At 41.9% G+C, this 26,203-nt stretch overlaps 2 protein-coding genes across 2 annotated transcripts in view; one reads left to right on the forward strand and one right to left on the reverse strand.

Moving 5' to 3' along the window:
- The window catches only part of LOC310933747 (high-affinity choline transporter 1-like), a 180,968-nt gene that overhangs the window by 140,508 nt on the left and 14,257 nt on the right, over nt 1–26,203 (forward strand). The gene's annotated exons all lie outside the window — the stretch shown is intronic.
- Nucleotides 4,242–11,861, reverse strand: LOC310933921 (uncharacterized protein; the record flags this gene model as incomplete). The annotated part of the gene is made up of 4 exons (XM_083897491.1): nt 4,242–5,375; nt 5,553–5,926; nt 10,379–11,468; nt 11,616–11,861. The coding sequence occupies 4 exons, from the start codon at nt 11,859–11,861 to the stop codon at nt 4,242–4,244; spliced, it is 2,844 nt and encodes a 947-aa protein (XP_083753617.1).

A 26,203-nucleotide genomic window follows, 5' to 3' on the forward strand; every position in this document is an offset into this window, starting at 1 on the left:
ATGTGTTGAAAATATTTGGAAACACCTTAAGGAATAATTTTAATGAATTTTTGAAATTCAGGAAATTATCCATTTGCCCTGATGCACTTTGACAGTGAACTGACTTTCTTCAAAAAAATAAAAAGTATCTCGGAATGACTTGAAATTCACCATCATAATAGTCAGCATCACCCTGAACAAAGATATGTTGAAAATATTTGAAAACGCCTTAAGGAATAATTTTAATGAATTTTTGAAATTCCAGAAATGATCCATTTGTCCTGATGCACTTTGACAGTGAGCTGACTTTCTTCAAAAAAATAAAAAGTATCTCGGAATGACTTGAAATTTACCATCATAATAGTCCGCATCGCCCTGAACAAGGATCTGTTGAAAATATTTGCAAACCTCTTAAGGAATAATTTTAATGATTTTTCGAAATTCCGGAAATAATCCATTTGCCCTGATGCACTTTCACAGTGAACTGACTTTCTTCAAAAAAACAAAAAGTATCTCCGAATGACTTGAAATTTACCATCATAATAGTCGGCATCACCCTGAACAAGGATTCGTTGAAAATATTTGGAAACACCTTAAGGAATAATTTTAATGAATTTTTGAAATTCAGGAAATTATCCATTTGCCCTGATGCACTTTGACAATGAACTGACTTTCTTCTCAAAAACAAAAAGTATCTCGGTATGACTTGAAATTTACCATCATAATAGTCGGCATCGCCCTGAACAAGGATCAGTTGAAAATATTTGCAAACCTCTTAAGGAATAATTTTAATGAATTTTTGAAATTCAGAAAATGATCCATTTGCCCTGATGCACGTTGACAGTGAACTGACTTTAGTCTCAAAATCAAAAAGTATCTCGGAATGACTTGAAATTCACCATCATAATAGTCGGCATCGCCCCAAACAAGGATGCGTTGAAAATATTTGGAAACACCTTAAGGAATAATTTTAATGAATTTTTGAAATTCAGGAAATTATCCATTTGCCCTGATGCACTTTGACAGTGAACTGACTTTCTTCAAAAAAATAAAAAGTATCTCGGAATGACTTGAAATTCACCATCATAATAGTCAGCATCACCCTGAACAAAGATATGTTGAAAATATTTGAAAACGCCTTAAGGAATAATTTTAATGAATTTTTGAAATTCCAGAAATTATCCATTTGTCCTGATGCACTTTGACAGTGAGCTGACTTTCTTCTCAAAAACAAAAAGTATCTCGGTATGACTTGAAATTCACCATCATAATAGTCGGCATCGCCCTGAACAAGGATCTGTTGAAAATATTTGCAAACCTCTTAAGGAATAATTTTAATGAATTTTTAAATTTCAGGAAATTATCCATTTGCCCTGATGCACTTTGACAATGAGCTGACTTTCTTCTCAAAAACAAAAAGTATCTCGGAATGACTTGAAATTTACCGTCATAATAGTCTGCATCGCCCTGAACAAGGATTCGTTGAAAATATTTGGAAACACCTTAAGGAATAATTTTAATGAATTTTTGAAATTCAGGAAATTATCCATTTGCCCTGATGCACTTTGACAGTGAACTGACTTTCTTCAAAAAAATAAAAAGTATCTCGGAATGACTTGAAATTTACCGTCATAATAGTCTGCATCGCCCTGAACAAGGATTCGTTGAAAATATTTGAAAACGCCTTAAGGAATAATTTTAATGAATTTTTGAAATTCAGGAAATTATCCATTTGTCCTGATGCACTTTGACAGTGAACTGACTTTCTTCTCAAAAACAAAAAGTATCTCGGAATGACTTGAAATTTACCATCATAATAGTCAGCATCACCCTGAACAAGGATCAGTTGAAAATATTTGCAAACCTCTTAAGGAATAATTTTAATGATTTTTCGAAATTCCGGAAATGATCCTTTTGCCCTGATGCACTTTGACAGTGAACTGACTTTCTTCTCATAAACAAAAAGTATCTCGGAATGACTTGAAATTTACCATCATAATAGTCGGCATCGCCCTGAACAAAGATGTGTTGAAAATATTTGGAAACGCCTTAAGGAATAATTTTAATGAATTTTTGAAATTCCAGAAATTATCCATTTGTCCTGATGCACTTTGACAGTGAGCTGAGTTTCTTCAAAAAAATAAAAAGTATCTCGGAATGACTTGAAATTCACCATCATAATAGTCGGCATCGCCCTGAACAAGGATCTGTTGAAAATGTTTGCAAACCTCTTAAGGAATAATTTTAATGAATTTTTAAATTTCAGGAAATATCCATTTGCCCTGATGCACTTTGACAATGAACTGACTTTCTTCTCAAAAACAAAATGTATCTCAGAATGACTTGAAATTCACCATCATAATAGTCAGCATTACCCCTTGTTCAGGGTGAATCCTCTCAAGAAGTCCTGTTCATTTAAAATGGACAAAAGTGTAAAATGACACCGTCATATCTCTGTCAAAACTCATCGGATTCGAACGATATTTAGTATGCATATGCAGGATAACACACTCTACCATCAGACCAAATGTAATATGGATCCGATCCAGAGATTATGGATTTGGCATGAAATAGAAACAGGTGAAGTTCTGTGCAGTGGATTAAAAATGTAAACATTTCATGTACATTTACGTACATAAATGTCACCTGTGAAGTGTTTTGGTCGACTTTTTCACCCCACACACAAACAAATTCTGCTCAAACTTGAACAGACGTCTTCACTGAGGACGTGAGATTCCATTGATCCTGGAAAATTAATCCTGTGTCGTTTCAGTGTTTCAAAAGCTCTGTTTTATGTTGAGCTCAAACCTTCGCTCTCTTAACATAACGGAGGTTCCTGGTGTTTTGACGTCCACCAGAACCAGAGTCCAACATTATCTAATGGAACCAGACTTGGTGGAGACGTTCAGGTCCAGCAGAGGAGGGACGTGAAGACCACCTGCTTTCCATCAGACACACGAGTACTGATCCAGTTCAGTCCAAACCCCATCACGCCAGCGATGAAGTCATTCAAATACAGATGATTTCATCATCTTCTCCAGCAGCCGTGACCTTCACGACCACTGAAGACAATCAATGAAGGATCATAGTTTACTTGAGATGATAACATTATCTTCTGTTGACGTCTCCGAGAAACAAGACAAATATTCTTATCTGATCAGAACCACTTAAAATCTGATCAAAACTTATATTCTGATCAAAATCACTTATTATGTGATCAAATCCACTTAATATCTGATCAAAATAATTTATTATGTGATCAAATCCACTTAATATCTGATCAAAACCACTTATCCGACCAAAACCACTTATCTCATCAAAACCACTTACTATATGATCAAAACCACTTATTATCTGATCAAAACCACTTATCTGATCAAAACCACTTACTATCGCATCAAAACCACTTATTATGTGACCAAAATCACTTATCTGATCAGAACCACTTATTATCTGATCAAAACCACTTATCTCATCAAAACCACTTATTATCTCATCAAAACCACTTACTATCTCATCAAAACCACTTACTATCTCATCAAAACCACTTACTATCTTATCAAAACCACTTATCTGATCAAAACCACTTACGATCTGACCAAAACCACTTATCTGATCAAAACCACTTACTATCTCATTAAAACCACTTATCTCATCAAAACCACTTATTATATCATCAAAACCACTTATTATCTGATCAAATCCACTTTTTATCTGATCAAACCACTTATCTGATCAAAACCCCTTACTATCTCATCAAAACCACTTATCTGATCAAAACCACTTATTATCTGACCAAAACAACTTATCTGATCAAAACAACTTATTATCTGATCAAAACCACTTATCTCATCAAAACCACTTATTATCTCATCAAAACCACTTATTATCTCATCAAAACCACTTACTATCTCATCAACACCACTTATCTCATCAAAACCACTTATTATCTGACCAAAACCACTTATCTGATCAAAATCACTTATTATATTATCAAAACCACTTATTATCTGATCAAAATCACTTATTGTGTGATCAAAACCACTTTTTATCTGATCAAAACCACTTATAATCTGATCAAAACCACTTATTATCGCATCAAAACCACTTATCTGATCAAACACACACTTATTGTTAATGAATGTGATTTTTATTCTCTGATAAAGGTTAAAATGAGTCAGTGTCAGTGAAAATTGAACATCTACAAAACCAAATGTGAAGAAAGATGTCAGTCAATAAAAAGCTGTTTGTCTCTGTTGTTTTCACCTGTCACTCAAACGTCCTCCTGGTAACATCTTCACTGGGAGAAAATAATCATCCCCATTGTTAATGTATGGAAACATGGTGTGTGTGAAAGTGTGTGTGTGTGTGAGTATGAGTGTGTTAGTATCACGATCAGAGTAGGACACTTGTCCTCTGTCCCAGTCCAGACTCACTCTGATCTTCTGGATCTTCTTCTTCAGCTGGAGAACAGAGCTTTTACCTGAAGACCGTTCATAGTATTTATCTTCATAAAACTGTATCGCCCATAATCCAGACACTATGTCTTTTCCTTTCCTCTGGACAGACTCTAAAACTCCCACAATCCACCGTTTATTGTCTCCAACATGGACGTCCCAGCTGTGAGTTCCTGAGTTAAAACCCTCAGAACCCAGGACACTGGTGTAAACATCAATCCTCTCTGGATTATCAGGAACCTTCTGTCTGGCTCCTCGTCTCACACTGGTCAGATCTTCAGACAGGATGAGGTTTGGATGAGCAGTGTTTGGGTCCAGAACCACAGGACTGTAGGAGACCATGTCCTTCATCTTGTTCCAGATGTTGAAGGTCAGGTTGCCCAGGTGTTTGGCCTCGTCTATCAGAGCTCCTGAGTGCAGCTGTGGAGGCTCCAGCAGGGGGCGATGCAGCACTCTGTAGTTGAGCAGGAAGGAGACGTCTTCAGCTCTCAGCTTTTCCTCTGTGGCTCTGACTGTATCTGATAGAGCTTCTATGTCTCTGCTCAGAGCCTCCATCTTCTCCTTCATCATGAGACTCTTCTGCTCCTCTTCCTCCCTCAGTGCAGTCATCCTGGTCTCCTCTTCCTCTTCTAGAAACTGATGAAGCTTCTTAAACTGCTCCTTCATCTGTGTCTCTGTGCGTCGAGCCTGGACTTTAATTTGTTCTGCTGTTGGATCAAACTTCACCTGAACTTCTTCCAGACTCTCCAAGTTCTTCTTGAAGGTCTCCAGAGTTTCCTGAAGTTGCTTCTTCTGCTGTTGAGCAACTTCATTGATGGGTCTGAACTTGTGGCCGCTGTGTTTTTCTGAATCTCTGCAGATGATACACACTGGCTGCTGATGGTCCAGACAGAAGAGTCTGAATTTCTTAGAGTGCTCACTGCAGAGAACCTCTGAAGAACTCTGACCTCTCTCCTGTAAGAAGGTATCTGAAGGCCTCTGATCTCTCTCCTGTGAGAAGGTATCTGAAGGCCTCTGATCGCTCTCCTGTAAGTTCTCTGAAGACCTCTGACCTCTCTCATGTAAGAAGGTCACTGAAGACCTTTGACCTCTATCCTGTAAGAAGGTCTCTGAAGCCCTTCGAGCTCTCTCCTGTAAGAAGGTCTCACACAAGTTCTTTAAAACCAGGTTACATGGTGGTTCTTCCCTTGAAGACCTTCTCTCACAAACAGGACATACTCGTGTTGATCTGTCTCTCCAACGTCTCTTCACACAGTCTTTACAGAAGCTGTGGCTACAGGACAGAACCACAGGATCTCTGAAGACCTCCCGACAGACGGGACAGCAGAGATCCAACTCTAATCGGGAGGCCATTTTGTCTGTGAGAGAATCAGTCACATGGTCAGTCACGTGGTCAGTCAGGACTCCCTCCTCCTCCTCGGACTTCACTTTTGTCAAACTCACCTTCAGTGTGTGGACAAGTGGACGAAGCAGCGTCTTGTCTTCTGCAGCTGGACTCAGTCAGAGGACAGAGTCTGGTCTGGAGTGATTGACTGTTTCCTGGTTAGTAGTTTGCAAACCGACAAAGCGCAGTTACGGTTAAAATGAGCTGAAAATTACGGTTAACGTATAACAAAAAGTGCTATGATGACAACTGTTCTTTGATTACTGGAGACTGGAGGTCATCTTAATCATAACATCTGGTTTCCTGATTCTTGAATCCAAGTAGCTCATAACAAACAGTTGGACTTCCTGATGTGACGTTCACCCATAATCGGGTACTTAAAGTTACATTCTTGGGTAGGAATGTGCTTGATACGATGTGAATAACTAAAGGTAATGACATCGTGACATCCTTCACCGAAACAGGTGAGGTAGTACGGGGCGAGGGGTCGGTGGTTACACGCCTATGTTCTGAAATCTCTATGTTCCTATGTCAAATTTTCCAACACAAGCACAAGTATCCGACAGGTAATTCCAAGTACAAGATCAGGTTTTGGTCTCCATGAGGACTTTAAGTCCGAGAGATAAACAAATACAAGTAAGCACCTCACAACCTTGCCTTTATAGCTTAGTGAGGTCACATCATAGATTTAATGCATGCCCTAACCCCTTACCCTAACCATAACCATCACAAGTTAGTGCCTAAACTGAACTCTAACATAAACCCTGACCCTAAAACCAGGCCTTAAACCTGATAAATGTCCTTTTAAGTTGTGGGGACAGTGATTTTGGAACACAGAGCGTTCAGATCATAGGTCTTTTGGAACATAGAGATCTCGGAACATAGGGCTGTTCCATGTGGGTTTGTTTATGTTGTGTCATTTATCCTTGTAAAGCTAGCTAGCTAACAGTGAGGTACGGGAGTGGGACATCCGGTGGACAGGTAAGATCAACACAGAGAACATGAGAGTGTTAGAGTTGTGTCCTCCTGTCAGGACAGACGCAGAGTTTATCAACAGTATATGGACATATAACAGCATATAGAAGGTAGATGTTCATGTTGTGGTCATTACGGACTGTGTTACTGCTAATAATGTCACGGCTAAACGTGATTAGCGATTAGCGGTTAGCTTGCGCTAGCTCGCGAACGGCTGTTGACACTTGCTAAGCTGTAGTAGCCTCGCGTGAGGTTACTGCTAATAATGTCAAGGCTAATTAGCGGTTAGCGTGCGCTCGCTCGCGAATGGTTGTTGACACTTGTTAAGCTGTAGTAGTAGCTCGCGTGACGTGTTGTGTTCCGGTTACTGCTAATAATGTCAAGGCTAAACGCGATTAGCGGTTAGCTTGCGCTCGCTCGCGAATGGTTGTTGACACTTGTTAAGCTGTAGTAGCCTCGCGTGACGTTTTGTGCTCGTGTTACTGCTAATAATGTCAAGTCTAAACGCGGTTAGCTTGCGCTCGCTCGCTAATGGTTGTTGACACTTGTTAAGCTGTAGTAGTAGCTCGCGTGACGTGTTGTGTTCCGGTTACTGCTAATAATGTCAAGGCTAAACGCGATTAGCGGTTAGCTTGCGCTCGCTCGCGAATGGTTGTTGACACTTGTTAAACTGTAGTAGTAGCTCGCGTGACGTGTTGTGTTCCGGTTACTGCTAATAATGTCAAGGCTAAACGCGATTAGCGGTTAGCTTGCGCTCGCTCGCGAATGGTTGTTGACACTTGTTAAGCTGTAGTAGCCTCGCGTGACGTTTTGTGCTCGTGTTACTGCTAATAATGTCAAGTCTAAACGCGGTTAGCTTGCGCTCGCTCGCTCGCTAATGGTTGTTGACACTTGTTAAACTGTAGTAGCCTCGAGTGACGTGTTGTGCTCGGGTTATTGCGAATAATGTAAATGCTAAACGTTATTAGCGGTTAGCTCGCTAACGGTTGTTGACACTTGTTAAGCTGTAGTAGCCTCGCGTGACGTTTTGTGCTCGTGTTACTGCTAATAATGTCAAGGCTAAACGCGATTAGCGGTTAGCTTGCGCTCGCTCGCTAACGGCTGTTGACACTTGTTAAGCTGTAGTAGCCTCACGTTCTTTGTTGTGCTAAATGTGCGTCACTGTTGTTTGCTGTGTGAACTCTGGATGAGGTCACGGAAGCGCACAGAGACGGTTTAGCTGTGACTGCTTAAAGGACATTTATGGATGTATGTTCGCCACAGAACGGGACCACAACACACTTGTTGGACCTTCTTTGCCCTCGCAACTGTGAGTAAGAAGCCTCCATGGGTCAAGGCCGCGGTCACTGGTCTCCTTCCCCCCCTCTCTTCCTCACCGTCCACCCATCACCTCCGTGTTCTCCTCCCATCATCTCCATCACCGAGGACGGACATTGTGAGTACAAAACCAAAACTGGCATCAAATCAGGCCTATACCGTTTTATTTATTGTTTATAACTGTTTTGAATTGAAGTACAGTGTGAACATGGTCATTTATTTGGACATTGAACTGTGTGTGTTTATGTGAAGATCTGTGAATATTCTGAAACAGTTGTAAATTGAATTTATCGCCTTTAACAAGTGATGATTAGAATTAATTATAACTATTAATTGGCTTTAAAATAACTATTACAATTATTTCAGGGTTAAAATATATTGAGTGAACCAAAGAAAGGGACCGGCCCACATTAAAGCATTTAAATGCATATTCATTCTTAGTAGGATTCATCATTTTTTTTATTTCATGCTCTGCTAATTGGAGAAACTTTACTGAGCTTATTTCTGAGGTATAAAAGTATGTATACATTCCAGTTATTATTTTAAATTCATACGGCAAAACTAAAAGAACCCAGCAGCTAACGTGTTAACTGCTGAAATTTAGCTGCTAACGTTACCTGCTAAAGATTAGCTGCTAACGTTTTACCTGCTAAAGTTTAGCTGCTATCGTATTTCTTGCTAAAGTTTAGATGCTAACGTGTTTCTCATATATACTACTGAAATGCTCTCCTATATACTACTGAAACATACTTGTTTATACTACAAAAACGCACTCGTATATACTCCTGAAACTCACTCATATGTACTCACATGTAGCGTTTCAGGAGTATATATGAGAGTGTTTCTATAGCGTTTCAGGAGAGTGTTTCAGTAGCGTTTCAGTTGATATGTGAGCGTTTCAGTAGTATACATGAGAGCGCTTCAGTAGCGTTTCAGGTCTATATATAAGAGTGTTTCAGTAGCGTTTCAGTAGTATACATGAGAGCGCTTCAGTAGTGTTTCAGTAGTATATATGAGAGTGTCAGTAGTATATATGAGAGCGTTTCAGTAGCGTTTCAGTAGTATATATGAGAGCGTTTCAGTTGTGTATATGAGTGTTTCAGTTGTATATGAGAGCGTTTCAGTAGCGTTTCAGTAGTATACATGAGAGCGCTTCAGTAGTGTTTCAGTAGTATATATGAGAGTGTCAGTAGTATATATGAGAGCGTTTCAGTAGCGTTTCAGTAGTATATATGAGAGCGCTTCAGTAGTGTTTCAGTAGTATATATGAGAGTGTCAGTAGTATATATGAGAGCGTTTCAGTAGCGTTTCAGTAGTATATATGAGAGCGTTTCAGTTGTGTATATGAGTGTTTCAGTTGTATATGAGAGCGTTTCAGTAGCGTTTCAGTAGTATACATGAGAGCGCTTCAGTAGCGTTTCAGTAGTATATATAAGAGTTTCAGTAGTATATATGAGAACGTTTCAGTTGTGTATATGAGTGTTTCAGTTGTATATGAGAGCGTTTCAGTAGTGAGTGTTTCAGTAGTATATATGAGAGAGGTTGGTCTGTATAATGTCCCTGACTGCCCTTGTGTGTGTGTGTGTGTGTGTGTGTGTGTGTGTGTGTGTGTGTGTGTGTGTGTGTGTGTGTGTGTGTGTGTGTCAGTCAAACATTAACATCAATGAAACAATCAAAAGTCAGTGAGACACAAAGTGATCACAGTCTCTGTATTGTTGTATGTGTTCACACTTGAACAGTCAAAAAGACGTTTACACACAGAATCAAAGAGACAAACATGAGTCTCATCATTTCAAACATGTTTAAATTCTACATGCTCATCAAACATGAACGGTGTTTGTAAAGTCCACCATCAAAACCACTTATTATCTGATCAAAACCACTTATCTGATCAAAACCACTTATCTGATCCGAACCACTTATATTCTAATCAAAAGCACTTATAATCTGACCAAACACATGCTTATTGTTGATAAGTTGTCATTTTATTCTCTGATAAAGGTTGAAATGAGACAGTGTCTACTAAATCAAATGTGAAGAAAAATGTCAGTGAAATCATTTTCATACATTTGAAAAAATAACAGGAAAAGGAGAGAAGAATGAGTCAAAGAGGTGAAGTTTAACATCTTCAGTTCTATGAACTGTCCCTTTAACAAACAAACAAACAAACAGCAATCAATTAAAAGCTGTTTGTCACTGTTGTTTTCACCTGTCACTCAAGCCTTCACTGGTAACATCTTCATTGGGCGAAAATCAACATTATCACCATTGTTAATGAATGGAAACATGGTGTGTGTGAAAGTGTGTGTGTGTGTGTGTGTGTGTATGAGTGTGTTAGTATCAAGATCATAGTAGGACACTTGTCCTCTGTCCCAGTCCAGAGTCACTCTGATCTTCTGGATCTTCTTCTTCAGCTGGAGAACAGAGCCTTTACCTTGTGACACTTCTTTGTACTCATCTTGAAATAACCTTATCCTCCATAATCCAGACACTATGTCTTTTCCTTTCCTCTGGACAGACTCTAAAACTCCCACAATCCACCGTTTATTGTCTCCAACATGGACGTCCCAGCTGTGAGTTCCTGAGTTAAAACCCTCAGAACCCAGGACACTGGTGTAAACATCAAACCTCTCTGGATTATCAGGAACCTTCTGTCCGACTCCTCGTCTCACACTGGTCAGATCTTCAGACAGGACGAGGTTTGGATGAGCAGTGTTTGGGTCCAGAACCACAGGACTGTAGGAGACCATGTCCTTCATCTTGTTCCAGATGTTGAAGGTCAGGTTGCCCAGGTGTTTGGCCTCGTCTATCAGAGCTCCTGAGTGCAGCTGTGGAGGCTCCAGCAGGGGGCGATGCAGCACTCTGTAGTTGAGCAGGAAGGAGACGTCTTCAGCTCTCAGCTTTTCCTCTGTGGCTCTGACTGTATCTGATAGAGCTTCTATCTCTCTGCTCAGAGCCTCCATCTTCTCCTTCATCATGAGACTCTTCTGCTCCTCTTCCTCCCTCAGTGCAGTCATCCTGGTCTCCTCTTCCTCTTCTAGAAACTGATGAAGCTTCTTAAACTGCTCCTTCATCTGTGTCTCTGTGCGTTGAGCCTGGACTTTAATGTGTTTTGCTGTTTCCTCAAACTTCACCTGAACTTCTTCCAGACTCTTTAAGTTCTTCTTGAAGGTCTCCAGAGTTTCCTGAAGTTGCTTCTTCTGTTGTTGAGCAGCTTCATTGATGGGTCTGAACTTGTGGTTGATGTGTTTTTCTGAATCTCTGCAGACGACACACACTGGCTGCTGATGGTCCAGACAGAAGAGTCTGAGTTTCTTAGAGTGCTCACTGCAGTTTGTGTGCGGATTTCTGAGCGACTGCAGACTGCTGCTGGACGAGTTCAGACTGGTGGGCGAGTTCAGACTGGTGGACAAGTTCAGACTGGTGGACGAGTTCAGACTGATTGACAAGTTCAGACTGGTGGACAAGTTCAGACTGGTGGGCGACTGCAGACTGGTGGGAACCGTTGAAGGCCTCTGATCTCTCTCCTGTAAGAAGGTCTCACACATGTTCTTTAAACTCAGGTTACATGGAGGCTCTTCCTTTGAAGACCTTCTCTTACAAACAGGACAGTCTAGTGTTGGTCTGTCTTTCCACCATCTCTTCACACAGTCTTTACAGAAGCTGTGGCTACAGGACAGAACCACAGGATCTCTGAAGACCTCCTTACAGACGGGACAGCAGAGATCCAACTCTAATCTGGAGGCCATTTTGTCTGTGAGAGAATCTGAAAACAGAGCAGACACAGAGTGGTCAGTCACATGGTCAGTCACATGGTCAGTCACATGGTCAGTCACATGGTCAGTCAGGACTCCCTCCTCCCCCTCTGACTTCACTGAAGTTCACTTTGAGTCCAGGTCTTTGTCAAACTCACCTTCAGTGTGTGGACAAGTGGACGAAGCAGCGTCTTGTCTTCTGCAGCTGGACTCAGTCAGAGGACAGAGTCTGATCTTCAGTCTGCATCTCTTCACTCACCAACAGTGACTGACTGCTTCCTGGTTCGTCTCAGGTGAAGGGGTGGAGCCTGCAACACAGTTAATTTATCAGTGGAAACATTGACTGATGGAATCTGATCATCTGCCTTCATTCAGACATTTCGTAGTAATGTGGTCATTGTTTTTGTCTGTGACAGAAGCCTTAGAAGAAGCCAGAGCGGTAACTAAGTCCTCAGTACTCATCCTGCTCGACCTATCAGCCGCATTTGACACAGTTAATCACTATCTTATTGTCCATACTCTCAAACATGGGCATCACAGGACAAGCATAGGGGTTCCCCAAGGCTCAGTGCTGGGGCCTCTCCTCTTTTGCCATGGCTTCTCATCTGTCATTCCCACCTGACGACCACACAGTCTCAGACTTTCTCTGTGACATATCTGCATGGATGAAAGCTCATCACCTCCAGCTAGCTAAAACTTTTTTATGTGTGAGTCAAATGACATGTCCGGTGGTCAGAGAGCTTTTCTCTAAGGTGTTTAGGGCCGAGTATAATGACCTCAGTATTTCTGAGTTTAAAGTAGAAGGTTACAGGTCATCCAGGACTTAGGCCCCGTCCCAGTACCTCTCCCTTAAAATTTCCACTTGTTTTGGAGTGCGCTCAACCGTAAATTCCCCTCGTCGAGGGAAGTGGCTTCCTTAAGGAATTGCAATGCAAATGAACATGCTAACCTACGTCACATGTTGACAATTCTACCGTGCTACTATTTTCATTCAGGAAAAATGCCGGCGGGTCCAGCAGCCGTTTTTTTCTCCGTCCTCGTAAACGCTAAATCAAGAATGTGATTGAAATCTGACAACTGCAGGGTATTCATGTTCAATTGAACACCGGTACATACATCCAACACACTGACAAAACTACCCAGATGTAGCAGAGCTAGCTAGTGGCTATTTGCCGAGTGCATACTCTCGAAGCATGCTGCAAATTGCCACTAGCTAGCTCGTTAGCTAGCTGCTTTCATAAATCGTCACTTATTGTGCCTCGGGAGATGCGGCCGCCATCTTTGTTGAATAAAATCATCCGGCTCGCTGAATTCACAAAGCATCATGGGTAATTTCATATTCCACTTTGTTTTAAGCCTGTATCAGAGCTCACCACATTTTGGGGGTTTATTATAAGGGAAGAAAATTCAAGGGGGAGGCAGAAACTCCCCCTTGCTCCCAGCTACACCTGAACGCTCAAAGTTTAGGGTTAGGGCAAACATGTAGGGTAAAAATGTAGGGTTAGGGGAGGTATTGGGACGGGGCCCTAATGTCTCTGAGATATTCCTGGAGTTGAGCAACCTGATTTATTTAATCTGGCCTCATCTATAAATATAATTGTGTGTCATCTGCATAACAATGAAAGTGTATGTTGTGCTTTCTTATAATGTTCCCTAAAGGAAGCTTATAAAGTAAAAAGCATAGGCCCAAGCACGGAGCCCTGTGGAACTCCACAATTAACATTTGTTTGTAATGAGGCATTATCATTTACATGAACAAACTGGAATCTATCAGATAAGTATGATTTAAACCAGCAGAGGGCAGTACCTGTGATCCCAAGAGTCTGCTCAAGTCTCTGCAAAAGAATGTCATGATCAATGAATACAGCACTAAGATCTAACCGGACAAGTAAAGAGACTAGACCATTACTAACTTACGTTACTAACTTTAACTAGTGCTGTTTCTGTCCTATGATGTAATCTAAAGCCTGACTGAAAACAAAGCTGGACTCAGTCAGAGGACAGAGTCTGGTCTTCAGTCTGCGTCTCTTCACTCACCAACAGTGATTTACTGTTTCCTGGTTGGTCTCAGGTGGGCCAGGTGAAGGGGCGGAGCCTGGGACACAGGTAATGAACCTGTGTTTGAAATAAAAAAATAATATTTAATCTTATCTGACAGAAGAAGCATCGTAGGTGTGTGTGGGTGTGACATTTGATATTGTGTGTAATTTATCGCCTCTTGTGGGACAAAGTACACACAATATCAAATATCAAATAGCTTATTATTTGGCAGTCACTCTGAATGGACACTGCTGCACCTGGACTTTGCCGCCACAAGATTTACAGCAGTGTGTGTGTGTGTGTGTGTCAGTCAAACATTAACAATTATCAATGAAACAATCAAAAGTCAGTGAGACACAAAGTGATCACAGTCTCTGTATTGTTGTATGTGTTCACACTTGAACAGTCAAAAAGACGTTTACACACAGAATCAAAGAGACAAACATGAGTCTCATCATTTCACACATGTTTAAATTCTACATGCTCATCAAACATGAACGGTGTTTGTAAAGTCCACCATCAAACCACTTATAATCTGATCAAAACCACTTATTATCTGATCAAAACCACTTATCTGATCAACACCACTAGCAAAATCTGATCAAAACCACTTATTATCTGATCAAAACCACTTATAATCTGATCAGAACCACTTATAATCTGATGAAAACCACTTATTATCTGATGAAAACCACTTATTATCTGATGAAAACCACTTATCTGATCAAAACCACTTATAATCTGATCAGAACAACGTATTATCTGATCAAAACCAATTGTAATCCGATGAAAACCACTTGATGTTTGTCAAACTCACCTTCAGTGTGTGGACAAGTGGACGAAGCAGCGTCTTGTCTTGTGCAGCTGGACTCAGTCAGAGGACAGAGTCTGGTCTTCAGTCTGCGTCTCTTCACTCACCAACGGCGACTGACTGTTTCCTGGTTCGTCTCGGGTGAGCCAGGTGAAGGGGCGGAGCCTGGGACACAGGTAATGAACCTGTGTTTGAAATAATAAAATATAATTTAATCTGATCTGATACAAGTGTCACCATGGGTGTGTGTGTACTTTATCTGTTAATCTTAGGGCATCAAAGTCCAGGTCCAGCAGTGTTCATTCAGACTGAGCTGCCAGATAATTAGCAGTTATCAAAGCAACTTAGCTAGTTGTCTAAACTGCTTAGGTAGTTGTCTTTGCTGCTTAGCTAGTTGTCTTAGCTGCTTTGCTAATTGTCTTTGATGTTTAGCTAGTTGTCGAAGCTGCTTAGCTAGTTGTCTTAGCTGCTTGGCTAGTTGTCTTTGCTGCTTAGCTGCTTGTTTAAGCAGCTTAACTTGTTGTCTTAGCTGCTTAGCTAGTTGTTTAAGCTGTTTTGCTAGTTGTCTGAGCTGCTTAGCTAGTTGTCGTAGCTGCTTAGCTAGTTGTCTAAACTGCCTAGCTAGTTGTCTTTGCTGCTTAGCTAGTTGTCTGAGCTGCTTTGCTAGTTGCCTGAGCTACTTAGCTAGTTATTTAAACTGCTTAGCTAGTTGTCTTTGCTGCTTAGCGAGTTGTCTAAGCTGCTTAGCTGCTTGTTTAAGTAACTTAGCTAGTTGTCTTAGCATCTCTTTATCTGTCTAATATGCCAACTATGTAGCTAAATAATAAAACATCATGGTGGTTACTACATTAAACTACATGGACTTTTTATTATTTTTTGCCACGTTCAACTTTAATTATCTTGTTTTTGATCTGTCGATCCCTGCATTTGATATTTATGTATGAATTTACTACTACTACTACTACTACTACTAATAAGAAAGCTTATAGTTAATACAGTAAACAGATAGTTGACCTGAGACAGAACCAGACACCATCTCTTCTTGTCATCTTGCTGCAGGCATTCTCTTTAATCTCTTTAATCTCTTTTATCTCTTTTACCTCTGTCCCCTCAGTTTGACCTAAACCACAGTCGTGACCTGCAGCAGCAGCAGCAGAATCCGCCCTGTCGTCCACCAACACTGTCATTATGTCTCACTAATGGTCCAAACCATATTTTCTTCTCTTTGAAACGCGGAGCAAAGGTTCACATCATACACTTTTTCTGCCAATGAACCTTTAAGGTCCTTTAATACTGGCAGCCAGTGTATTTATATCTAATATTAACTATAATAGCAGCAGTAGCAGTAGACCAGCAGCTCCTGTGTCCCTGTGAGCTAAAATCACTGATTTTCTGTATGAGGTTTGGTGTGGGAGAGTGAGTGGTTTACAAACTTCAGTTTCCTGTTCCTTGAACTTTTTGTACTGGATAAAATCTACATTAATTCAAGTCTTAAGTGTCTTAAGACCATGTTCACGACTTTATCTCACTGTTAGACTGACTTTTTCAACAGGAAACTGAAGTTTGTAAACCACTCACTCTCCCTGCACCAAACCCCATAGAGAAAACCAGTGATTTTAACATCACAGCACACAGGAGTTCACAGGAGTTGTTGATCCACTGCTGCCTCCATCACTAAGTTTAAATGTTTTATTTTGTCAATTCGGCTTTTGAAAATCTTAATTTATATTTATTAAAGTGACACAAAGTGACCACACGAGGCAGCAGAGGACCAGCAGCTCCTGTGTCCCTGTGAGCTTAAAATCACTTATTTTCTCTATGGACTTTGGTGTGGGAGAGTGACAAATGGCTCACATCATAAAGTCGACACTCACTTGAGTCTGTGGTATCTTAAGAATATGGTCACTACTAAATATTGCTGTTAGACCTGTTTTTACAGATAGAAATTAAATAAAACCATTAGAACCCTTTTTCTTATTTTTTATTTATAAATATTTCTGGATTTAGATCAAAATATAATATAGATATAAACCTTTTTTCGTTGTTGCTATAAAAGCAGAGGAATTCTTGGATGAAATAAAAGTTCTGTAAATCACTGCACGTCCCATTTCCCCTAATCAGAGTGTTATTTTTACATTTGAACGCGTCCCGACTTAAAACTGTCAACAAACCTACGTCAAATTCAACCTCGTCCTAAACACTTTTTTTTTTTTTTTTTCAATTTAAATTTGATGACTGTTCCATCTGTTTTCATCCACATGGCTGAAGTGATGTTATGATTGAGCAGTCTGTCCCACCGGGACATCATTATGTGGTTTGGACAAATGGATTTAAACAATTTGGGCATTTTCTCTTTTAAACAAGGTTCATTGGTTGGACTTGAGTGGTTGGGGGTGAACGGGCTTATGGGTAATGGAGGAGCTGTGCATGGTGAGTGAGTGAGTGAGTGGTTTGGCAGACGCTGCTTTAATGCTTTCACAGACGCCCTGAAAAAGAGGAGCGGTGATGTTTGGGCAGATGGTGAGAAAGTTAACCTGCAGAGGAGGCAAAGCAAACACTCTGGTCTGATTCACTCCACTTCACACACACACACACACACTGTTCAAACTCAAACTGTGAGGAATGTGCTTTAAGAGCACCGACACACACACACACACAGTCGCCCTCTGGTGCTGAGAACATGGAAAAAAATGTGTTTTTACCCACTTATCAAAAGGCAAATCTAATAAAATCTACATCAGTTTAAGTCTAGAGCGTCTTTAGACTGTGTTCACGTCTTTATCTCACTGTTAGACAGACTTTAACAACAGGAAACTGAAGTTTGTAAACCACTCACTCTCCCACACCAAAGCCCATAGAGAAAGTCAGTGATTTTAACATCACATACACACAGGAGTTCACAGGAGTTGTTGATCAACTGCTGCCTCCATCACTAAGTTCAAATGTCTTATTTTGTGAATTCGGCTTTTGAAAAACTAAATTTAGATTTGTTTCAGTGACACAAAATGACCACACGAGGCAGCAGTAGACCAGCAGCTCCTGTGTCCCTGTGAGCTAAAATCACTGATTTTCTCTATGGGCTTTGGTGTGGGTGAGTGAGTGGTTTACAGAGCGACGCAAACCTGAGCTGTTTGAATATGTACAGCATGTGATCGTCGATAATGTTGAATTTGAATGAAACGTTAACGTTTTTTAAAGTCTTGCCTTGTGTCGTCTTCACTCTTGAACTCCGTCATATTCTGAGCTGCACTATAACACAGTGCAGATAAAGAGATGCCAATCAAACGTTACACAGGTGATAAAACGGTCTGTTATCGTTCCCGTGAGAAAGCTTCGCCTCCTCCGTGTCCTGAACCTGATACCCAAAACATTGGCTGGGATTTAGAGTCGATCTCGACGTATTCGAGGTAACGACGTGAACCTTTGGCCTCTCGTCTCAATCTCTGACTCTGTGTTGCCGACAGGTGGAAGCGACTTTGGTGTTTTCTCAATGTCCTCAGCTCTTTGTCGTCCACGTGAAGTATTCTCTGTTCTACGGGAACCTTCATTTAGATCAGTGGAGAACATCTCTCCAGAACGTGGTCTTCTGGGTTAACCTTCATAAGACACGACAAAAAAGACGATGCTGCAGGAGTAAGAAACCACGGTCTCGCACCATCAGTCGGTTCATTTTCACGTTCAGTTAAGTCGAGCTTCGGTTATATCTCGACGACGTCGTGGAATTTCTTCTACTGTTCTTGAATTTCCCTTGGGATTCCTTATCTTTTCTTATCTTATTGTGGAAATTCTCTGCCGCTGGTGAAGAATGAAATAGAGAACTTCTGCCGTCTGACAAGTTTTTACTTTGGTTGCAAGGAAAAGGTCAATCTTCACAGGAGTGATCCTCGCTGGAGAAAGACCCAGAGCATCGTGAGCTCTCCACATTTATACCTGAGCAACTTCCCTTTTCACATTCCTCCAATAGACAAAGGGTCTGCCTTTCCAGGCCGGTGTTTTCACACCTCTTTGTCCACTGTAGGTATTGGGGAGCTGACTCCCTGCAGATGCTGAAGGAAGGTGCTAGTTCAGGCCAGACATGCTAATTACACAATATACAAAAGGACCTGGTATTCTGTGTTGGGCAGGTATAGGGTGATGGGCAGTTGTAGTTCTGAGACAGAGAAATTTAATTTACCGTTACAATCTTATCCCAGTATGTTCACCACCTCCTCCTCTACACCAGGTGGCGACACCCACCCATCCCCTTATATTTTGTGGCCCGTCGTTAGCTCGTGGCGCACCATCCTGGGTCTCACTACCGTTCAAGAACTTTGAAATATTAAATTCTTTAAACAGGAAGTGTGGAAACATGGTCTTAAGAGTCGCAATTTGACGCCTAACGTCTTTATCTGTTCGTCAGACGTTGAGAAATTAGATTCAGTCCCGCTTCGGTGGGACTTTTAAAAGTCAGGCTAACACAGAAGTATTCTTTTAGCTTACAGACCGGAGCTTTAACGTGCAGGTCGGAAACGTCGTCTAATACCAGACGTCCGCAGAAGACATATGTTGCTGAATCAAAGTCCTGATGTCGTCCTCAGATGTCGTCCTCTGTGCGGCAGGATGAGGAAGCGAGAGGAAAAAAAACGCTGTGTCATATTTTAGTCTCTTCCTCCTCCTCCTCCTCTGTGGGGACATGGTACGGTCCAAATACAAGAGACAGACAAACAGAGAGACGTCTTGGCCTCGTCCTGGTCTCCAAACCTGGGTCAACCAGAGGACTTCCCCCCCCAGTGGACTCACGCTATCTTCCTCTGCTGTGTGTGTGTGTGTGTCTGTGTGTGTGTGTGTGTGTGTCTGTGTGTGTGTGTGTGTGTACACTCTGCTCTTTGCATTTTCTTTCAGTTTAAAATAACTCACCGTTGACTTCGGTGATATGGGAACTGGGCGTGTCAAGGTTCCCGTGGGTCCTTGAAATCCTTGAAAGTTTGTGAATGTGAAAAAAAACAAAACAGCAACCCAAAAACGTCAAGGCCCTTGAAGGTTTTTGAAAATGACCAAGACTTAACAGACCTGGGTCCTTGAAAGTGCTTGGATTTAGTGTAGCAAAGGCAAATCTGTCCTTTGTTTGTTACGGCGCCACCTACTGTACGTAGACGAGGCCTACGCGTAAAGTTAGGACGAGAGAAAATGACGACGTGATGTCTTGAGACAAAGACTGGCTTTGACCAAGATCCTGAGGACATTGACGAGGACACGCTCTTACAAGTACGTATTATTAAGCTGTGTCAACACATTCAAGTCCTTGAATTTGATGGAACTGGTCCTGGAAAGTCCTTGAATTAAAGTGCGGGGACCCTGGAAGTGTGTGCACGATGCGACATGACTGTCATGTTTTTTGTCCTCTGGTGGAGATGTTTGTTTGTTTTTTAGAGCGGGACTGAGACTTTTTATGTTTTTACGAAAAACCCTGAAGGCAGGTGTATCTTCAGCAGCTGGGTGCTCGTTTGTGCTGCCCTCTAGTGGTTTACCTCTGCGCTGTGACATCACGGCTGGCTGTGCACGTGCAGCCACGATCCAGACTCTACGCCTGTAGTCTGTTATTAACTTCACTCTTTGATGTATTTATGCGTCAAACACATGTTCAACTCGGCTCAGAACAGACTTTTATTAATATGACACAGGACTGATGTGAATGATGTGCTTCTGCTTGTTCTATTAAGTTAGAAAACTGTGTGATGTGGTCGTTCAGGTGTGGTCGCATACGATTATAGAAAACATGGCTGCCAGCGGAGACGTAAAATACGTCATTTTAGCCACTAAATAAATCACTCGCGTAATAAAAAAATAAACTACGATATCTACCACTCACTCTCAGCAAAGCCCATAGAGAAAATCAGTGATTTTAGCTCACAGGGACACAGGAGTTGTTGATCCACTGCTGCCTCGTGTGGCCAATTTGTGTCACTGGAGTTAATCTGAGGGAAGTTTTTCAAAAGCCGAATTGACAAAATTAGACATTTAAACTTAGTTATGGAGGCAGCAGTGGATCAACAACTCCTGTGAACTCCTCCTGTGTGCTGTGATGTTAAAATCACTGATATTCTCTATGGACTTTGGTGTGGGAGAGTGAGAGGTTTACAAACTTCAGTTTCCTGTTGTTAAAGTCTGTCTAACAGTGAAGATAAAGACGTGAACATGTTCTGAAGATGTCGTAGACTTAAAGTGACGTAGATTTTGTTCAAGGAGTCTGTTTTTCAGTGAACCTCCATGCTTTGTAAACCACTCACTCTCCCTGCACCAAACCCCATAGAGAAAACCAGTGATTTTAACATCACAGCACACAGGAGGAGTTCACAGGATTTGTTGATCCACTGCTGCCTCCATCACTAAGTTTAAATGTCTAATTTTGTCAATTCGGCTTTTGAAAAACTTCCCTCAAGTGACCACACGGGGCAGCAGTAGACCAGCAGCTCCTGTGTCCCTGTGAGCTAAAATCACTGATTTTCTCTATGGACTTTGGTGTGGGAGTACGTTTTTCTGTTTGCCTTTAATCTTTGGCACCCTTTGGTTTGGATTGAACAATTTATTTTTCCTTTGAAGTCTCTCCCCTCCGTCTGCTCCGTGATATACTCTCTGTTTTATTGTGTAAGTTCTTCCTCGTGTGTCTTCCCTCTGGCTTCATTTCCTGCCTTTATACGTTTCACCTGTTTCTTGCTGCTTCAGTCCTCGCATTGATCTACAATTCAGATGTGAGCAAAGTATCTCTGTCAAAGAAACAGGAAAAATATCGTCATGTAAGCAGCAGCAGCAGCAGCAGCAGCAGCAGCAGCAGGATGACGATGACGATGATGGAGCCTGAAACTCTCAGTTACCTTCTCATAAAAGAACACAACAATATTCAGATGTTACCCATAAAAGCACACTGTGTGTGTGTGCTGCACATGTGCGTTCGCACGAGTCCTCGCACAAACCACGTGACCTCAGAAGCAGGTGTGAGACGCCACCGTTCGCCCTTTTTCATTACCACTTTTGCGGCCGCGAGCGTTCCGGACGCGACTTTGACTGGTTTTCCTTCACGCTCTGTGGCGTTTGTTGGGATCGTTAATGCGAGGTAAAGGCAGCAGAGGGCGACGCGGACGCATGTTGAGCTCGTTTGACGCGTCTTTTTTTACGAGTCTCTGGTCTCGTTACGACCTCGTATTAAAGTCCGCGCTACGTGGAAATGTTCGCACCTGGCGTTAAGATGCGTCGCTAAATACAAAAAACAAAGTTTAAAACCTCTTTATTTCGCACTTTTCTGACCGGAAACTGAAGTTTGGTGTCACTTTTGTCATCGGCTCATTCTCCCACACCAAAGTCCATTAAGAAAACCAGCAATTTTACGTTAAGTTGTAAAAATAATATGATAAAGGAGTTGTTGATCCACTGCTGCCTCCATCACTAAGTTAAAATGTATTATTTTGTCAAATTCGGCTTTTGAAAATCTTATTTCAGAGACACAAAGTGACCACACGAGGCAGCAGTAGACTAGCAGCTCCTGTGTCTACCATGAGCTAAAATCACTGATTTTCTCTATGGGCTTTGGTGTGGGAGAGTGAGTGGTATACAAAGGAAGAGTTTGCCTCAGGGAAACATTTCTAACAACAAAATAAATCATTTTAAAACTCTTGTGTTCAGATTGGAGGTGAAGACGCAGAGGGAGCTGAGGAGGAGGAGGATGAGGAGGATGATGAAGGCCGGCAGCTGCTGGTGAGACACTCGTGCACCTGATTCCACTCCTGTAATTAAACACACACACACACTTTAGTCTGAGTCAGCAGATTTACACTCACACCAAACGTCATTCTAACCTTAATTTTAACCTGAGATTATCCTGACGTTAAAGTCAAGTCTTCATGTCGAGGTTTGAGGACCTCAGTCGCTGTCATGGGTGAACGTGTCAGACATTTTGGGTCTTTTGTTAAAGCTGAGAGTTGGGTCAAGCCAGTGCTCCTCCTGCTCCTCCTGCTCCTCCTCCTGCTGCTCCTCCTGCTCCTGCTGCACAGCTGATATCCATCACAACAACGAGTCAGCGAACGCCGGCGTTTACCTCAAAGACACTGATTGGCCGATGCGTGGTTTCCACTCGCAGGCCTGTTTCTCATCAAAGAGTTTTCTGTGAGTCACATCAGCAGCAGCAGCAAATATATATATATATATATACACACTGTATGTATATATATATATATATATATATATATATATATGTGCGGCAGATGTGGTGACGAGTGTGACAGTTTGAACCTAAAGTCAATAAAAGACACAGGAAGTCTTTTCTCGTCTTCTCTGTCCTTTCCTTTACAGAAACGTCCAGATTAAGTTCCTGCTCCTGAGCAGCTGTCGCTCCTTTGTTCAGATGGATTCTCTTTCGTGTGTGTGTGTGTGTGTGTGTGTGTGTGTGTGTGTGTGCGTGTTCGTGTGCGTGTGCGTGTGCTTTGCGGGTCGGGGGACACGGGGGGGGGGGGGGGGGGACACTGACACTGAGGACAGGAAGTGAGAGGACGCAGTCGCTGAGAATCTGACGGACTTCTCTGGACAGACAGGATCTGTCTCCTCTGTCCTCTCGTCCACTCGAGTGTCCGTGTCAAGACTCGGCTTTATTTCCTTTTTCAACACATTTGTGATTATGCTTTTACGACTTAAAAAAAAAAAAAAAAGGTGAATGAATAACATTTTTAACTGTCAATATTTGTTATAGCTGATACTGTATTTATATCACAGTTTAATGAGCTGAGGGCGTCGTCTGACTAAGACGGAACTAAGACAGTGAGACGGACATGAGACGGATTGTTAGATGGATGTGAGACGACATGAGATGGACGTGAGATTGATGTGAGATGGACAGAGAGACGGACAGTGAGACGGACAGTAAGATGGACATGAGATGGACAGTAAGATGGACATGAGATGAACAGTGAGACAGACATGAGATGAACAGTGAGACAGACATGAGATGAACAGTGAGACAGACATGAGATGAACAGAGAGACGGACGTGAGATGGACGTGAGACAGACATGAGATGGACGTGAGATGGACATGAGACGGACAGTGCTGTTCTGAAGACACCTTTGCTGCTATATGATATCCACCAACAGTCCTGGGGTTTTTACCTCGTCTCCTTCTACTTTAGGGACAAAGACGGGAGGACATTTTGGACAAGTTTGACTCCAGTCTGACTAAGAGTTTACAATAATCAGACTATGAGTCACGTGATCCAGAAACGTTAGTCGGACTAAAGTGTTTACGCGACATTATTTGTCCTGGAGCGTCTTTGTCCTTCACTGAGATCACATCATTGAGTCGTGGACAAAGTCTTCTGAATCTACGTGGGGAGTTGTTCTTAATCTGGAGACGCTGAAGTAAATCCAGATGAGCGTAATCTGCAGCGTGTCTCAGCCTCACTTCTGCAGCAGAACTGTGACCTCCACGTGACCTCCTCTCCCTGCTCCTGTCTTCATGTGTACTTTATTTACGTTGAGTTATGATCTCGTCTGTATCCTGTTACCACTGTGGAATAATGCTCTTACTGTGTGTGTGTGTGTGTGTGTGTGTGTGTGTGTGTGTGTGTGTGTGTGTGTGTGTGTGTGTGTGTGTGTGTGTGTGTGTGTGTGTGTGTGTGAAGGAAACAGGTACAGAGCAGACACGGATGGTTCAGATTATCTCCGCCGGAGGACGTCGAGCTCGGAGTTTGATCGCAGGATACGTAAAGCTGTCGGATTCTAATTGGACGGAGATGGAGAGCCGTGTGTGATGAAGGTGGGCCATGATTCTTTTTGACCACCAACAACACTGCACTGAAAACTTTCTTTTTACCCAATAACACTTTTTAAAAATAAGTTTATTGTTGTGTCTCACTGTAAAACTTTCACTCACTCTCCATAGAGAAAATCAATGATTTAAGCCCACGGCGACACAGGAGCTGCTGGTCTACTGCTGCCTCGTGTGGTCACTTTGTCACTGGAGTTTATCTGAATAAAGTTTTTCAAAAGCCGAATTGACAAAATAGTACATTTTAACTAAGTGATGGAGGCAGCAGTGGATCAACAACTCCTGTGAACTCCTGTGTCTCTGTGATGTTAAAATCACTGGTTTACTCTATGGACTTTGGCGTGGGAGAGTGAGTGGTTTACAAACGTCAGTTTCCTGTTGGAAAATCACAATTTCTGTTGCACACGACTGGAAATAAATAATCTCAGTACTTTTTTAATGACCTATAGACCCTTATGATTTAGATTAAATCATCCAGCAGGGGGCGCTTGCACAGCACATTCAGCACAAACCGAGGTTTTAAATCCAACTTCCTGTAATAGCATTTTAGAATGCGTACACACACACACACACTCTTCTCAATTATTCCTGATAACTGCCAGATGATGAAGCAGAGCTCGGGCCTCACTGAAGTCTGAGTGAGCGATAATCTGACTGATAATCCCACATCACTCAACTGTGTGTGTGTGTGTGTGTGTGTGTGTGTGTGGACTGAACAGGAAGCGTCTGAACTCAGACTGCCAGTCAAACTCTTCCAGAGTGGTCAAAGCATTTAAAGCTCACATAGAGTGGTCCTGTTGCACATATATGTTAGTTATGGATGTTTATTTACATACATTAACTTGTTTTTATGCTCACAAACCTCCTAGTTGCTGTAAACGAGCCGATAGAAATCCTCTTTTCTGATGCTGTTCCTCAGCCGCGAGATTTGAGACTCAACTCTCTCACCCAGAAGACAGAGTGTCTTGTGATGGCCAGTACCCGGAAGTGACATATTCAGCACACCAGCTCTCAGAAGCACAGCTCCCCCCTCTGGAACGGTGGATGCACTGCTCCTCATTATCAAAACATTGTTTTAACAGTGTTTAAAAATAGCTTCTTCACGACTCCCCGCCGCAGTCCCTTTGACGACCTTTGACCCAGAGTCTGACCCAGAGTCAGAAGACACTGTTGCTCATGAAACACCTCCACAACGGACGTTATTCTTCTTCTGTGGTTCAATGTACGCAACCGGATGTGCCCGGACTAGTGCCCGGAGGAGGACGATCTGCTGTTCAGGAGAACCGCTGTTTACGTAACCGGACCAGGTTTTTTCAGAGATCTCTCTGAGCCTGAGATTACAATAAAACCCAGCGTTCTCAGCAGTGACTGAACTGTTTGTTTAGAACCTTCAGGGCTTCATAAACAAGGTAATGACCCAGATAAACACTAAAAAACAGCCTTAATTGGAACTTCTGGTCTAGGTCCACTTTAAAGAAGCCTCTAACTGATTATCTTTAAAATAGGTTCTGCAGACGTGTGTTTGCGTTTGCGTGCACGTTCAAAAACACCGAAAAGACAATCGTTTTGGTTAAAAGAAGAAAACTGAACTGAGGTCAGTCTTTTACGGTCAGTGTCACCAGACCTGGTCAAAGACTCTGCAGAGGTCAGATTATATCGTTCCTCTCAGAAGAACCTGGATCATGTCTACGCATGTC

The sequence above is a fragment of the Microchirus variegatus genome, assembly GCF_963457635.1.
Source record: "Microchirus variegatus genome assembly, chromosome: 11".
NCBI classification, from domain to species: Eukaryota; Metazoa; Chordata; class Actinopteri; order Pleuronectiformes; family Soleidae; genus Microchirus; species Microchirus variegatus.